Source organism: Aulostomus chinensis, chromosome 4 (genome assembly GCF_037954235.1).
Source record: "Aulostomus chinensis isolate RoL2024-O1b breed Wild chromosome 4, RoL_Achi_v1.0, whole genome shotgun sequence".
NCBI classification, from domain to species: Eukaryota; Metazoa; Chordata; class Actinopteri; order Syngnathiformes; family Aulostomidae; genus Aulostomus; species Aulostomus chinensis.
The window spans coordinates 7,285,691-7,301,612 of record NC_141323.1 but is presented as its reverse complement, the minus strand read 5'-3'; the positions used below and the strand labels follow the sequence as shown (position 1 = coordinate 7,301,612).

General features: G+C 51.3%; 2 protein-coding genes across 7 annotated transcripts in view; one reads left to right on the top strand and one right to left on the bottom strand.

Moving 5' to 3' along the window:
• The window catches only part of scube1 (signal peptide, CUB domain, EGF-like 1), a 74,317-nt gene extending 72,824 nt beyond the window's left edge, over positions 1–1,493 (bottom strand). For all 6 annotated transcript variants that reach the window (XM_086201371.1, XM_086201372.1, XM_086201373.1 and 3 more), the window contains exon 1: positions 1,173–1,493. In XM_086201371.1, coding sequence (XP_086057497.1) covers positions 1,173–1,260 — 88 coding nt within the window. In that variant the 5' untranslated portion in view covers positions 1,261–1,493. The remainder of the gene's footprint in view (positions 1–1,172) is intronic.
• A 3,646-nt stretch (positions 1,494–5,139) lies between these two features.
• samm50l (sorting and assembly machinery component 50 homolog, like) lies at positions 5,140–14,264 on the top strand. The gene is made up of 15 exons (XM_086201377.1): positions 5,140–5,434; positions 5,910–6,023; positions 6,976–7,077; positions 7,166–7,253; positions 7,334–7,440; positions 7,893–8,023; positions 8,171–8,258; positions 8,502–8,630; positions 8,703–8,774; positions 9,629–9,715; positions 9,828–9,898; positions 10,158–10,225; positions 13,063–13,209; positions 13,307–13,448; positions 13,595–14,264. Exons 1-15 carry the CDS (start codon positions 5,414–5,416, stop codon positions 13,638–13,640), a joined length of 1,413 nt encoding a protein of 470 aa, XP_086057503.1. The 5' UTR covers positions 5,140–5,413; the 3' UTR covers positions 13,641–14,264.
• Positions 14,265–15,922: the final 1,658 nt, after the last annotated feature.

Below are 15,922 nucleotides of genomic sequence, written 5' to 3'. Positions count from 1 at the left end.
CAGGTACATGTACCTGTCGCGCCTCCATTTTGAACCCATCTGCCATCTTTGCTGAAGCCCTGGGGATGATTACCACCATAGCTCGGACCTGACTCACTGGTTCTTATGGTGGCAGTGGGACAGCGTTCGCCTGTGGAGCTCACAACACCTGTCGCTCTGAGCGACTCCACACCTCAACAAACAGTGAGAGAGGAACCCGACTGTCATCATTACTATTATTATCCTTGTTATCAGCTTTTATTTATAACTGAAGAAACTGCTGTTTATAATGAAGGGGGAGGGACAGAGCCAGAGAGAGAGGGAGACAGGGGGAGAGAGACAGGCGGGGGGGGGGGCATCAGGTTCTCTGGACTGTTTTCTGCACTTTTTGATAGAACGAGAGAAACTGAATGAGTCTTGACCCCGAATTCTCGCGGACCTCGGGGCTTCTCCTTCACTGTGGACCTGACAAAGCCTGCATGGTAGCTCGGTGCTGACGTCATTCATTCACGGTGGTGGGAGTCTGAACAATGTGCTGCTGCCGCTGCCCGGTCAATATTGGGCCCCTGCCTGCTCCCACTGGCACTCTGACGGCCCTCCAGCCACGGCCAACCCCTCCACACACACACACACACACACACACACACACACACACACACACACACACACACACACACACACACACACACACACAACACACACACACACACACACAGGGACAAGATGCTCCAGCCTGCATGTTACAGAGGCTCGGGAGTCAAAGATGCAGCTGCCGACTGAAATTTAGTTTAGCGCGCGGACGGCGCGAGTTCCGGGGGGCGCGAGGCTCACCACGAACGTCTGTCGGGAAATGAAATTCAAGCTGAAAGTCGGCAGTTCCTCGTGCAGAGGGAACTCATCCCGCCCGCAGACCCATGACACCGGCAGCTCCAACACCAGACACACTTGGTGATTGTAGTACAACAGAAAAATGAGCCCGAAAGCAGCCCGAACCTGGTACCGGGCCGGTCCACCTCCAGCACCTAAGTTTCCAGTGACCTCTGCGGCGTTGAGGCTGCTCGCATCTCTAACGCCTCCCGACAGGCGCCGACCAGTTCCTCAGTCAAGTTTCCACGGCTTCCTCCCTGAATCACGGCAGCTGAACCCTGAAAAAGTGCTTTGGAGGATCAGTGAGGGCCGAGAGGAGCTCCTACCTGCGGGTCCGGCGTCCCCCATCACCCCGGAGGAGCAGCAGAGGAGGATCAACAAACAGAGATCCCGGGAAAAACAAGCCTTCCCCATGCTAACAGACGCTGTGAGGACCCAGGCAGGCTGTGCTCGGGCTTTGGACTGTGTGTGTGTGTGTGTGTGTGTGTGTGTGTGTGTGTGTGAGTGTGTGTGTGTGTGTGTGAGTGTGTGTGCGCGCGCGCGCGTTTAGCCTGTGTCTCGTCTGATACGGGAGGAGGAGGACCGTTCTCAGCGGCCTGGCAGTGGCAGAGAGAGGGGAGGCACATCCGCGCCTCTGATTGGCTTGTTTGTCGGCTCACCGGTAGAGGAGAGGGAGAGAGAGAGGGGGGGGGGGGGCATGAAGGTGCTGCCCTTGAATTAAAAGACAAAAAGGTAGGTAGCTCTCTTCACCTGGTTTGGCCCGCAGAGACAGAGAAGCTGCCCCCCCCCATTCTCTTGATCAGCAGTGACTTAAATCACATGTGCAATGACAACAAAAGCTTCTTCAAGATGTCCATCTTGAATCTTTTACTTTTCAGTAAAAGAAACTGATGATGTCATTTCCTCCTCCACCTGCTCTCCATGGTGGTGCTGGACGTCGGCCCTCAGATCACCTTGAGGTCATCGTGAGGTCACCCAGAAGTCAAACACAACTTCACAGCAATTCATGCCTCAAGTTCAAAGTTGAAAGTGGAGTTTTCTGCGGTCTCTGAAGGAGCCCAGGACTGCAGTAGGAGCAGCAGTATCAGCAGCCGGTCCCGGGTCATGTGACCCTGCACCTACAGGTATCTGTGCATCGATGGGAGGACTAAACTAAGGTGAACATGGCGGCCTGCAGCCGCCTTCGCTCTCAGACACGTGCGAGGAGTGGGCGGAGCTCCACCATCAACAGCATCCGTGGAGGAAGACAGCTGGTCGCCTCCATGACGCCGTTCCAGCAGCGACACTCTGACATCATTCAGTCGCTGCTGAGACTGAAAAACAGGGTGACAGAAACTCGTCCCTGTCCTCCATGCTGCTACCTGAGGTGGTCTACAAGCCCAGGATGCTTCACTCTGACTGTGACGCACCAATAAAACCAGTCCCGGTCCTGGTGGTGCAACCACTTAATCTACTCAGGATCAATGTTTTAGTTCCTTGTCTTATTTGGTGACGGGTCCTGGTGTTGTTCTGGTGGCACGTGGATTAGTTCCTGTAGCATGTGAGTGTCCTCTGGCACACTGCAGGCGGCGGTCAGTGGGTGTGGTGCTGGCGCTGTGGGGTGGCGCCCTGCCAGCCACGTGGTCTGAGGAGATTTCTGAAGGACTGACGCAGAACACTCCAGTTCTCCAGGACACTCCAGTTCTCCAAGACTCTCCAGTTCTCCAGGACACTCCAGTTCTCCAGGACACTCCAGTTCTCCAGGACACTCCAGTTCTCCAAGACTCTCCAGTTCTCCAGGACACTCCAGTTCTCTAGGACACTTCAGTTCTCCAGGACACTCCAGTTCTCCAAGACTCTCCAGTTCTCCAAGACTCTCCAGTTCTCCAGGACACTCCAGTTCTCCAAGACTCTCCAGTTCTCCAGGACACTCCAGTTCTCCAAGACTCTCCAGTTCTCTAGAACACTCCAGTTCTCGAGAACACTCCATTTTCCAGATGTTTCCACATACACGATTCGTTGCTCTGCAGGAACAACTTGGACATGGAACATTTCCACTGAATGAGACGAGTCTGTGGACATGGAGACAAGAGCAGATGAGCTCAGTTCCCTCAGTGAATGTTCCTACTGCTGACGCAGCTGTCAATCAAGGAGCCACAGAAACACACCTGCTGGGATTACTGGTTGTTGCTGGACCGTCCCTGAACGCCTCCAGGTCCATGCGATGAACCCATCAGGATCGAGCGCCTGGAACCACTCCCACCTGTATTTCATCAGGTGCAGTGACCATCACCCCAGGTACAAACAGGTCACGCTTGGTGAACTCGACAGACTCAAGCGTTCTCCTGATGTGATGGTTCTGCAGGACCGACCCGCCTCTCTTCCACCCCGCCTCGCCTCTCTTCCACCCCGATTGTTTGGACTGAGCGTTGGTACACCGGACGTGGCTGTGCTGGAGGGCTCTGGGATCTTTACACAGTCTGAGGCTGCAGGTGTCTCACCGGACCAGGGAACAGAAAGACCCATAAGATAGGAAGACCTGGGCGGCATGAGAACGCTTCTGTGGATGAGACTCCAGTCTGACGGTGACTGGTTTTAGAGGACGCACAAGTGCTCTGTGCATGAACTGGTCCGCACCAGTCTAAGCTCCCCCGCTGTTGCTGTCCTCAGTCAGGTGTATGTTGTTGGCCCACGACTGAGTTCCAATGACTGGAGAAGTCTTCAGACTCACCAGAAGTGGATCAGAACTACATAAACCTGGACGGCATGATCCCCTGCATCGCTGCGGCGCTCACCTGGAAAATATGCAGCCACTAAAACCTCATCTTATTGTCCAGAAACATGACATTCGTAGAATAAAACCCACGATGACTCATTTTGAGGGGTCAGAGTCCTGACCGGTCCCATGATAGCGGCGCGTCTGCAGGCAGAAGAGAGGAAGACACCAATGTCCGATTAACCAGACGCACCACAAACTGGTGCCTTCACTCCCTCACTGACGCGGATCAGAACAAAGGAGAGGGAGTCATGCTGGACAAAAATCTCCAGATACTGAACCTGCATCTTCATCCTGCGCCACAAGTCTGAACCTCGTGTGAGAAGAAGCAGGAGCAGAGTTCGACACCATTCCAAGGGCCCAGTTCCACACCGTCCCCGAGGCCCAGTTCCACACAATCCCCGAGGCCCAGTTCCACACCGTCCCCGGGGCCCAGTTCCACACCGTCCCTAGGGCCCAGTTCCACACCATCCCCAAGGCCCAGTTCCACACTGTCCCTAGGGCCCAGTTCCACACCATCCCCAAGGCCCAGTTCCACACTGTCCCTAGGGCCCAGTTCCACACCATCCCCAAGGCCCAGTTCCACACTGTCCCTAGGGCCCAGTTCCACACCATCCCCAAGGCCCAGTTCCACACTGTCCCTAGGGCCCAGTTCAACACCGTCCTGAGGTCTCTGGGCTCACCTGGAGTCTGATTTTGAGAGTCAGGTTGGAGGAAATGATCCATGATGTGAAGAATATTTGTCAGCTGATCCTGATCCGAAACTCAGCAGCCACAGGGCCCAAGGGTCTAGAACCGACCTGAGAGTCAGAGACGACGTGTGTCCTCCGAACGCGCTGGAGGAAGAAAGCACGTCTGGATTCATGACATCTGGAACATTCAAAGAAGCAGAAGAGCAGCAGGAGACCTGAGGACTGGGATCCTTGATGAACGGATCGACAGGAGCTTCTTTTCATTCAAAGAAAAATCTGCCAGTTGAATAATTGTTTGCTTCGTCCTCCCGTCAACGTTTGTGCGTTTGTCTCCTCGCCACCGGCAGGCCAGAGCTGCTGACTCCGTCACCTGACCTTCACATCAGCTGTGTCAGTAACAAGCACACGATGATTGACGTCTCAGAGGTGACGGGATGAAACTTTATTCATCCAACAGCTGGGAAAAACTACGACCAGGAGACCCGGGTCTGACAAAGTTGAGAAGAAATCCTGGAGGACCAGAAAGGGAATATTTCAGTCCACACGCAGTATTTGTCCTCTCAACAACTGTCTCAGTGATACTGCTCCAAGTACTTGTCCTGCGTGTACCAGCGGTAGCCCCAGGAGGTACTTTATCCTGTGTTTTCTGCATGCATCTTTGTGATGAGGTCAGTAAACCAGGAGCGCCACCTGCTGGCCACAATCTGCCCCGCGCTAGATCCCGCCCACTGCATTGCATTCTCGTTTCTAGCCAATCACAGAGCGATGCATTCATGAACCACAACATTGTAGGTTTAATCAATAATTTCTCATGACTATTGACCCCCGCTGGGCACCCGGACTCAAGTGTCTGAGGGACGTGTTACCAGTCACACCAGTCACACCAGTCACACCAGTCACACGCGGATGTGTCTGACGTTTCATGAGCTGCTCTAGAGGATGAGCTACATTACGAGCCGCTCCTGAAGTCACCACGGAGCTGCTAAGACTGTCATGGCGTTTTCCTTGAAGGGTGGCAGGCGAACAGAACCGAGTCGCTCTATTTGAGTATTCTTCCTGCGTGTAGCGGTACCGGGCCGGTGGTTCTGAGTCCAGAGGCTTGCAGCAGTGGACCGGTACCATGGGGACTGTCCACGCCAAGGTAAGAGCGGCGTCTCGCCAACATCCGGCCTGCCCGCCCGCGTTTGACCTCCTGGGCGGCCGAGGCGCGTCCCGGAGACTCCGGTGACCCGCCAAGTCGAGCCGTCTCCGGTCCGATAACGTCCTGCTCCCGTTTTGACCTCCACGAGCAAACGGCGGTGACATTTCCGGTTTTTGCTCGCGCTGTTGGACGTGAACTGGACCGGTGGAGCCGTTACCGGCCCCGTTACTGGGCATAGAGTACCGGTTCTCTGGTGGGTTTCACCACTAACTCGTCTCTTACAGTCGCGTTCGATTCTACCAACAGACAGTTATGATGTCATCGTGTCCGTGATTGGAAGGTGACGTCATAGCCTAGTTGATGTCAGATCCTCCTCCCACTCACCTGCCCGCAGGTAGCGGACCAAGAGAAGCCTACGGGCAGGTTTGTACCCCGTCTTGTGACCACGCCCCCTGTCCTACCCGTCCTTGTGCAGAGTCTGGATCCGCTGCCGATGCGGGGCCGAGAGCTGCGCGTCAACCCCGATGACCTCGAGGAGGCTCCGGAATCGCAGCAGGGGGCCAAGCAGGAGATTCTGGAGAACAAGGACGTGAGTTGAACCCTCAGGTGGCCGCAGGAGCCACGTGATGTCACACTCAGTCGCCATCAGGTGAACAGCCAATGTCTGAATGGTTCAGTGTCCCCATGAAAATTTACATACACAGCAACACACACACAGCTACACACACTCACACACACATTCTCACACAGCTACACACACACACTCACACACAGTTACACACACACACTCACACACAGCTACACACACTCACACACACATTCTCACACAGCTACACACACAGCTACACACACTCACACACACATTCTCACACAGCTACACACACTCACACACACTCACACACAGCTACACACACTCACACACAGCTTCACACACACACACTCACACACAGCTACACACACACACTCACACACAGCTACACACACACTCACACACACACTCACACACAGCTACACTCACACACAGCTACACACACACACTCACACACAGTTACACACACACTCACACACAGCTACACACACACTCACACACAGGCACCAGGTGTCTACTCCTGTGGACAGGAGCACCTGCTGAGTCTGGGCTGCAGGCTGACCTCCCAAGGTCAGAATGGAAGACCCCCCAGGTGGTGGAGACCCAGTTGGATCTGGGTGTGACTGGCCTGCTTGAGCTCTGCAGTGTGAGAGTGTGTGAGCGTGTGTGTGTGAGAGTGTGTGTGTGTGAGTGTGTGTGTGTGCTGCTGCTCCAAATGACAGCTGGTTGCTTTGCTCAGAGTGATGAACAGAACCAACAGGGATGAGTGAGGCCTGGCAGCAGCCCAGAGTACAATAGTACAAGTAGTACTAGAGGTAGTACTAGTAATGGTATTCCCTCAGGACTGACAAGCGGTGAGTGAAGGTGACCTCTAACTCCAGAGGTGCTTCAAGGCTCTGGTGCTGGTGTGTCTTGTGTGTGGCATCAATCTGTGTGACGCATCTGATTCCAGGTGGTGGTCCAGCACGTCAACATCCAGGGTTTGGGGAGAACTAAAGGGGACCTACTGGGCTATGAGATCTCGGACGTGTTCCACGCCAGAAACCTCATAGATGTACGTGCTCGCGTCAGCGCTGAGGTGGAGACGGCCATGATTCTGGTGAATGTGTCCTGCTGTGAGCTGAATGTCCCTCTGCCTGCAGGTGATGCAGAAGGCTCACGTCGCCAGACAGAAGCTGCTGCGCCTGGGAATATTCAACGACGTGGAGGTGCTCATTGACACGTCTGAAGGTGAATCTCACCAACCGAAGCTGTCAATCAACCGGTGCTTCAGGCGGAGGGGTAATGACTCCACCCTCTCTCATCCTCAGGTGCTGATGCTCTGCCCAACGGCCTGGACGTCACCTTTGAAGTGACAGAGATGAAGAGGGTGACGGGAAGCTACAACACCATGGTTGGAAATAACGAGGGAAGCATGGTGAGTTGGCGTCTCCTGATCAGCACCCATGACATCATTAATGAGCTCACACATCCCCCCACCCGTCAGCTGGAGCTGCTGGCCTGGTCAGAGAGACTCGTGATTCCAGGGGAACCGGCGCCAATCGGCAGTTTGGGCGAGTGACAATGTAGATGTCATCTACACACTTTTATTGGCTGGCATTTTATTTTTTTACTCGGGAACGAGGCTTCTGAAGAAGAAGGTTGTTGTCTCAGCTCATCCAAAAACAGTTTTAGGAGGATTTTACCAAGATGTGTCTTTCCTTTCTTCAGTTGATTTGTTTACCTTTCATTGTCATATTTTGGTCCATTTAACACGTTCTCCTGTCACATGAACACCGGGTATGGCCTCTGGGACCACGGTACTGGGTGGCGTGGAAGGGTCTCCCAGCAGCCTGGTGTGTGATCGTGTGTGTTGGCTCTGTGCGGCAGGTTCTGGGTCTGAAGCTGCCCAACACGCTCGGCCGTGCTGAGAAACTCACCTTCCAGTTCTCCTACGGAACCAAGGAGACGTCGTACGGCCTGTCCTTCTTCAAACCCCAGCCGGGACACTTCGAACGCAAGTATGAGAGTGGGGCCCCCCCACAGAGCGACTGTTTCCCAGTCCCACTGTTGGAGCAGCCCACTGGTGTCTCCTCAGGGTTACGGTTCAGTAACAAATCTGACTGCAGCTTTTAGCGGCTGTTCTGAGACGTTTCCCTTCCTTTCAGTCTCATCCTCAACATGTACAAAGTGACGGGCCAGTTCCCCTGGAGCTCTCTGAAAGAGACGGATAGAGGCGTGTCTGCAGAGGTCAACGTGAGTGAGTGTGTGAGTGTGTGTGTGTGTGTGTGTGTGTGTGTGTGTGTGTGTGAGGATGATGTCACAGTCTCACCACACAGTTAAATAGTACTCTGCAGTTCCAAGTGTGATATTAAAGCCATATGTAGACGAGCGTGTGAGCCTGGAGAAGTACTCAGATGTCTCAAATTCATATACTGTCATTTGTACACATGTAGTACTTGCATTACCTGCAGTGAAGTTCTCCCCCTCCATCTGCAGTTTCCCCTGGGGATGACCAACCACACGCTGAAGTGGGAGGGTGTGTGGAGGGAGTTGGGCTGCCTGGCACGTAGCGCGTCCTTCGCTGTGCGGGAGGAGAGTGGACACTCCCTGAAATCTGCCTTCTCCGTACGTTCCAGATGATTCGCTGCTCCTGTGCCTACAAATGTACAATTCTGGAAACGTTTATTTGTGTTGCAGCACACGGTGGCCATCGATTCAAGAAACTCCACCATCTTCCCCAGCAGGGGGGCCCTCCTGCAGCTCAACCAGGTACGTCTGTGCACACCTGGATGATTGAGACCAGTCTTGCTCCCGCTAGCTGGTCTGGAGCAGCAGAGCGACTCTTCGGCTCCAGCAGGAGCCATCATGGTTCCTCAGCGGGCCTCATTGGCTGGATAGTGTCAGGGAGAGAGGGGCCTCACATCAGCCAATCAGAAGGAGACATGACACACACCTGCTGGAATATGTTGTTGAATCTGAACTGGTTTAACTGGATAAGTCAGTCTGGTAAACTCTGAAGTTACAATGGAAAGATCCTCTTGGTACCAATCACTGATCTATATAGACACATGGTCCAGCTCAGGCAGGGCGCCATGGCGCCGAACACTGCTGAAACATACGGTTGCTATGCATCAGAGACGCTGCAGGAAGTCATAGAATCAGATGCATCAGAATGTACCTGACCAATCAGAGGAGGCGCTGGCTGTGGTTCTGCTGTGGAGGTGAGCAGAGAAGAAGAAGCCTGTGTTGGCCCTCAGGAGAACCAGCGCAGCATTCTGGCTGGTCCAGGAGCTCTGGCCCCATGACTGGAGTCAGAGCTCCTCGCCGTCTTGTAGCCTTTATTGCTAACGTTAGCATCTAACATGAGCAGTAGCAGTGACCACGTTGTGTCTGACACAGAAAGGGCAGTGTGAAAGCTCTGCTGTCACCCATATTCTTACAATTCAAATTTAAGTTGGAATTGGGAAAAAAACTAACCGAGGGGAAGCAGCAGGACTTGGGTTGACTCGCTCTGACACGCTGAGACAGGACTGACCAGCCAGCTGGACTTGTCCCGCAGTGGCAGACACGCTGGTCTCGTGTCCGTCCCTCCATGCGTGAACCTGAGCCGTGTGTCCCTGCAGGAGCTGGCCGGCTACACGGGAGGAGACGCCAGCTTCCTGAAGGAGGACTTTGAGTTGCAGCTGAACAGACGACTTCTCTGGGACTCGGTAAGAGACAGGACACCCACATCTGTCCAGCACCTCCAAAGATGCTGAGCAGTACCAGTAACCCAGGTGGTGAGGGAGCAGTGCTGAGTGTCTCCTGACGCTGTTCTCTCAGGTCCTGTCTGCCTCTCTGTGGGGAGGGATGCTCTACCCCATCGGAGGACTTCCTTCCTGCATCGCTGACAGGTTTGACTGACGCAGCTCAGATCAGCCTGCTGGCTCCACCACATCATCACCTTCAGACGTCCAGCAGTCACCGCTAATTAGAAGAAGTCTTAACGACTGCAAGATTTATACTAGGAACTAACAGTCAGAGTTGAACCAGCATCATGACGACGACCCCCGAATGTGTTGTCCTGCTTAGCTGCTGTGTTAGAATCCTCCATTTCACACTGACGTCTGTGGGAGGCTGGATGGGCCAGTGATTCTGGGCTCCTTTGTGCAGGTTTTACCTGGGAGGGCCCACCAGCATACGAGGGTTTGGGATGTACAGCATCGGGCCTCAGAGTGAAGGTGAGGCTGCACACCTGCTCTGCATCCATCCATCATCCATCATCCACCCATCCATCTGTCAATCATCCATCTATCATCCATCCATCTATCAATCATCCATCCATCTATCAATTATCCATCTATCATCCACCCATCTATCTATCAATCATCCACCTATCATCCATCCACCTATCCATCTATCATCCATCCATCCATCTATCTATCTATCCATCTATCAATCATCCATCCATCTATCTATCTATCTATCCATCTATCAATCATCCACCCATCCATCTATCAATCATCTATCCATCTATCAATCATCCACCCATCCATCTATCATCCACCCATCCATCTATCAATCATCCATCTATCAATCATCCACCCATCCATCTATCAATCATCCATCCATCAATCATCCATCCATCAATCATCCATCTATCAATCATCCATCCATCAATCATCCATCTATCATCCATCTATCATCCACCCATCCATCTATCAATCATCCATCCATCAATCATCCATCTATCATCCACCCATCCATCTATCAATCATCCATCCATCAATCATCCATCTATCATCCACCCATCCATCTATCAATCATCCATCCATCAATCATCCATCTATCAATCATCCATCTATCAATCATTCACCCATCCATCTATCAATCATCCATCCATCTATCAATCATCCATCCATCTATCATCCACCCATCCATCTATCAATCATCCATCTATCAATCATCCATCCATCTATCATCCACCCATCCATCTATCAATCATCCATCTATCTATCAATCATCCATCCATCCATCTATCAATCATCCATCCATCCATCTATCATCCACCCATCCATCTATCTATCAATCATCCACCTATCATCCATCCACCTATCCATCTATCATCCATCCATCCATCTATCTATCTATCCATCTATCAATCATCCACCCATCCATCTATCAATCATCTATCCATCAATCATCCATCTATCATCCACCCATCCATCTATCAATCATCCACCCATCCATCTATCAATCATCCATCCATCAATCATCCATCTATCATCCACCCATCCATCTATCAATCATCCATCCATCAATCATCCATCTATCAATCATCCATCCATCAATCATCCATCTATCAATCATCCATCTATCATCCATCTATCAATCATCCATCCATCAATCATCCATCTATCATCCACCCATCCATCTATCAATCATCCATCCATCAATCATCCATCTATCATCCACCCATCCATCTATCAATCATCCATCTATCAATCATTCACCCATCCATCTATCAATCATCCATCCATCTATCAATCATCCATCCATCTATCAATCATCCATCCATCTATCATCCACCCATCCATCTATCAATCATCCATCTATCTATCAATCATCTATCCATCTATCATCTATCCATCAATCATCCATCTATCATCCATCCATCCATCTATCATCCACCCATCCATCTATCATCTATCCATCAATCATCCATCTATCATCCACCCATCCATCTATCAATCATCCACCCATCCATCTATCAATCATCCACCCATCCATCTATCAATCATCCATCCATCAATCATCCATCCATCAATCATCCATCCATCAATCATCCATCTATCATCCACCCATCCATCTATCAATCATCCATCCATCAATCATCCATCCATCAATCATCCATCTATCAATCATCCATCTATCATCCATCTATCATCCACCCATCCATCTATCAATCATCCATCCATCAATCATCCATCTATCATCCACCCATCCATCTATCAATCATCCATCCATCAATCATCCATCTATCATCCACCCATCCATCTATCAATCATCCATCCATCAATCATCCATCTATCATCCACCCATCCATCTATCAATCATCCATCCATCAATCATCCATCCATCAATCATCCATCTATCAATCATCCACCCGTCCATCTATCAATCATTTACCCATCCATCTATCAATCATCCATCCATCTATCAATCATCCATCCATCTATCATCCACCCATCCATCTATCAATCATCCATCTATCTATCAATCATCCATCTATCTATCAATCATCCATCTATCAATCATCCATCCATCCATCAATCATCCATCTATCTATCAATCATCCACCCATCCATCTATCAATCATCCATCTATCAATCATTCACCCATCCATCTATCCATCATCCATCCATCCATCAATCATCCATCTATCAATCATCCACCCATCCATCTATCAATCATCCACCCATCCATCATCCACCCATCCATCTATCAATCATCCATCTATCTATCTATCAATCATCCACCCATCCATCTATCAATCATCTATCTATCTATCTATCTATCTATCTATCTATCTATCTATCTATCTATCTATCTATCTATCTATCTATCTATCTATCTATCTATCTATCTATCTATCTATCTATCATCCATCCATCCCTCCATCTCTACCCATGAGTGTGATGTCACCAGTCTTGGACCTCAGCAGCTCTCTCTAGGTGGTTTAGTCATCAGCGCAGCAAAGCAGGATGAGAGGCTTTGTGTCTGTCAGCACCACTGAACATGGACACAAGGACAATGAGGGAACCTCCACTAGATGGCGCTAACACGCATGTATGCAGGCTCCACAGGTGACAGGAAACTCTGTGAATCATCAATGTCACAGCAGTGAAGCCAGCAGGTCTAGATGTTGATGCCCTGTAGGTCTCTGGACCCACACCTCAGAACTGGGCCCGGCCCTCGTTGCACGGCGTTCCTCTGGGACTCTGAAGGGGTCCGATCTGGTCCAGAGACTGTTGATCTTTTTGGGTTCCGATGTGACGGTTTCAGTGGTGTGTTACAGGTGACTACCTGGGTGGGGAGGCGTATTGGGCCGGGGGGCTACACCTCTACACGCCGCTGCCCTTCCGACCGGGGAAGGGCAGCTTTGGTGACCTTTTCAGAACTCACTTCTTCCTCAACTGTGGGAACCTCTGCAACCTCAACTATGGTGAGTGGAGCTGTGCTGCGAGGCGGCTGAAGACACAGTGTCCTTATGCTGGCTGGATATATGTGATATATGCTGAGACGTGTGTGTGTGTGTACAGGTGACGGCCCCCGGGCGCACCTCCAGAAACTAGCGGAGCGTATCCGCTGGTCGTATGGTGCCGGCATCATGCTCCGCCTGGGAAACATTGCCAGACTGGAGCTCAATTACTGCGTTCCCATGGGGGTTCAGAGTGGGGACAGGTAGGATTGCAATACTACACAACTACACTCTCTTAGTGTACTCGTTATGAAGGAGAACCGAGGTTTAACTTGGCAGGTGAAGAAGACCAAACATCCGTGTGTGTGAGAAGGAATGACTGTACCTTCCTGTTTCCTGTCTCTCGTAGGATATGTGATGGCGTCCAGTTTGGAGCAGGAATCCGCTTCTTGTAATGTCATCTCGCCGCCAGCAGAGGGAGAACGTCTGTGTTTTGTCACCTGTAATGTATAGGAACACGTTTAACACTAGCATCAGTAGTGCAAGTGAACCCAACCTGTTTAAAATGCACCATTTGAATATTTCTTACCACAAGATGCAGTACTGCAATGGCAGATACATGTGCAGCTCTTTGATGAAGTATCAATACTTCAACAACAACCAAAAGAACTTACAGGACTCAGCAGTAGTAGTGGATCCATTTCTGAATCCTTCATCTGGTCCAGAATTTTGTGTCTTGGTTTATTCCTCAGTAGCTCATCTCTCAGTGAAGCCATTCAGTCCATTTACTGGGCTCACTGGTATCCCTTGTTTTTTCTAATATGAGCATGTTTGCCTTCTAACACCCCCCCCCCCCCCCCCCCGGTACTGTCTGGTAGAACTGATGTTGCAGACCTGGTAGAACCTGGCACTCTCAGTCTAGGTGGCTGAGGCCAGGACCGGACCCTGCAGTGTGGAGGACTGTTGTGAAGTGGAAGGTGGTTCAGCAAATTCACCGTCGTGCTCTTATTGTTTTCTTTGTTGATGAAGTTGAAGCAGTTTTTGTTGTGTTCACAAATAAATCCCAGCTGCTCCCCGGGTCTCCCTCTGGATTCTTGGGGGGGGGGGGGGGGACAAAAACAACAACAGAGAGGAGAAAAGAAAAAAAAAAGGAAAAAACATTTGGTTTAATAGAATTTTTAGATAAATGAGTGTGTGTTTATGGGTCAGTTGTGCGCCGCATGCGTGTTTGTGTGTGTGTGCTACGGTTTATCTTGGATGCTGTGCATAGCTGGCTGTAGCTGATGTGGGGGGGCCAGGACATCACACCCCCAGTCCAGGATAGCAGGTAGGTCAGGACCAGAGCACCCAGAAACCCCCAGGACACGGGGAGCCCCAGGCCACCCCCCCCAGGAAACAGCCACAGGCCCAACCCATGCCAGGACCCGTAGGAAAGCATAGGAGCAGCAACCCCCACCCGGAAGCAACCCACAGAGAGACGGGGCAGAGATGACCCTGGTCCCACCGGGCACCCCCCCACAGCATGAGCAGAGCCCAGGGGCACAGGGCCCCTCTGGCCCGAGACCCGACCAGAGCCCCCCAAGAGGTCCGCCAGCGGCGAGGCCGACACCCACCCACACACCACACCCAGGCGGGGCAGCCACAGCCCACCACAACGACCAGGCCCACCGCCCCCGTACAGAGCTACCCCCCCCCCCAACCCTCGATCCCCATCCCCTCCACCCCCCCTCTGGATTCTTGGTCCAGACACATAACACTTGTGGTTCCGAGTCCTGCTGCTCCTCATTTGATGTTTGAATGCAGGGTTTCTCCTCCGGGTCGGACTGACAGGCTCATGAAGTTCTGAGTTCAAACTTTGTCACAGTGACATCACCATAGCAGGGGTTCGTCGTCCTTCTGGAGTAAATTCTCTGAATCTGCAGGACGCCAGCAGGCGGGCGGCGGCGAGAGCAACAGGAACGAGGTCACTCTTGTGTCCACGTAACACCAGCAAGTCAGCTTAAGACCTGAGTGAACATTGACTCAGCACACCCTGTGCAGGGCAGTTCAGGGTGGTTCGTACCAGGTGTGTGTGTGTGTGTGAGAGAGAGAGAGAGAGCGAGCGATCAATGTGTGGGAGTTTGACCAGGTGTACTGCAGGTGAATACTGAGGACAGAAATCTGGAGCTGAGCCGGTGGTAAAAGTACACAGAAGTGGGTTGTACAAAGGTTCTGTCCAAAGTTCTAGGAGCTCAAATCCAAATAAAAGATTCCTATGAGAGAAGTTGGTCAAGCAGAACCGGGTTGGGGTTACAAAATAAAGCTTGTCGAATATGAAAGGTTCAGTATTACTGCTTCACCAATACTCCTGAAAATACACAGGTAGAGAAAGTACTGAGCATAGTTTTCAGAGAAGGAAGTACCACTCCTGTTTCTTGTTCAATATTAGAAGCGCTCCAGCAATCTTGGCGCTTTTCAGATGTCTGGACCCAAACGAGAAAATACGACCCAGGTTGAGAAACGCAGTAACGCTGAAATACAAACCCACCTCAGGGAGAAGTACTAGCTCCTTGTTAGTTGTACTGCATACAGGGATACGTGGGTGTTGAGAGTCCTGCACCTAAAACGAGCCTCAACCCAGCTGCATATCGAACACTTGACAACTCAACTGGACTGTTGTGAGATGCAGTGAAAAAACCTCAGTACTTCTTAACTTTATACTTCAAGTACATTTAACTACAAATGTGTAAACAGGTTG

Bases quoted from the DNA above. Each gene is read 5' to 3' on its own strand.
- samm50l (XM_086201377.1), top strand. From the start codon at position 5,414: ATGGGGACTGTCCACGCCAAG. The intron at 7,078-7,165 runs GTACGTGCTCGC...CTCTGCCTGCAG, and splicing joins ACGCCAGAAACCTCATAGAT to GTGATGCAGAAGGCTCACGT. The intron at 8,631-8,702 runs GTACGTTCCAGA...TTTGTGTTGCAG, and splicing joins CCCTGAAATCTGCCTTCTCC to CACACGGTGGCCATCGATTC.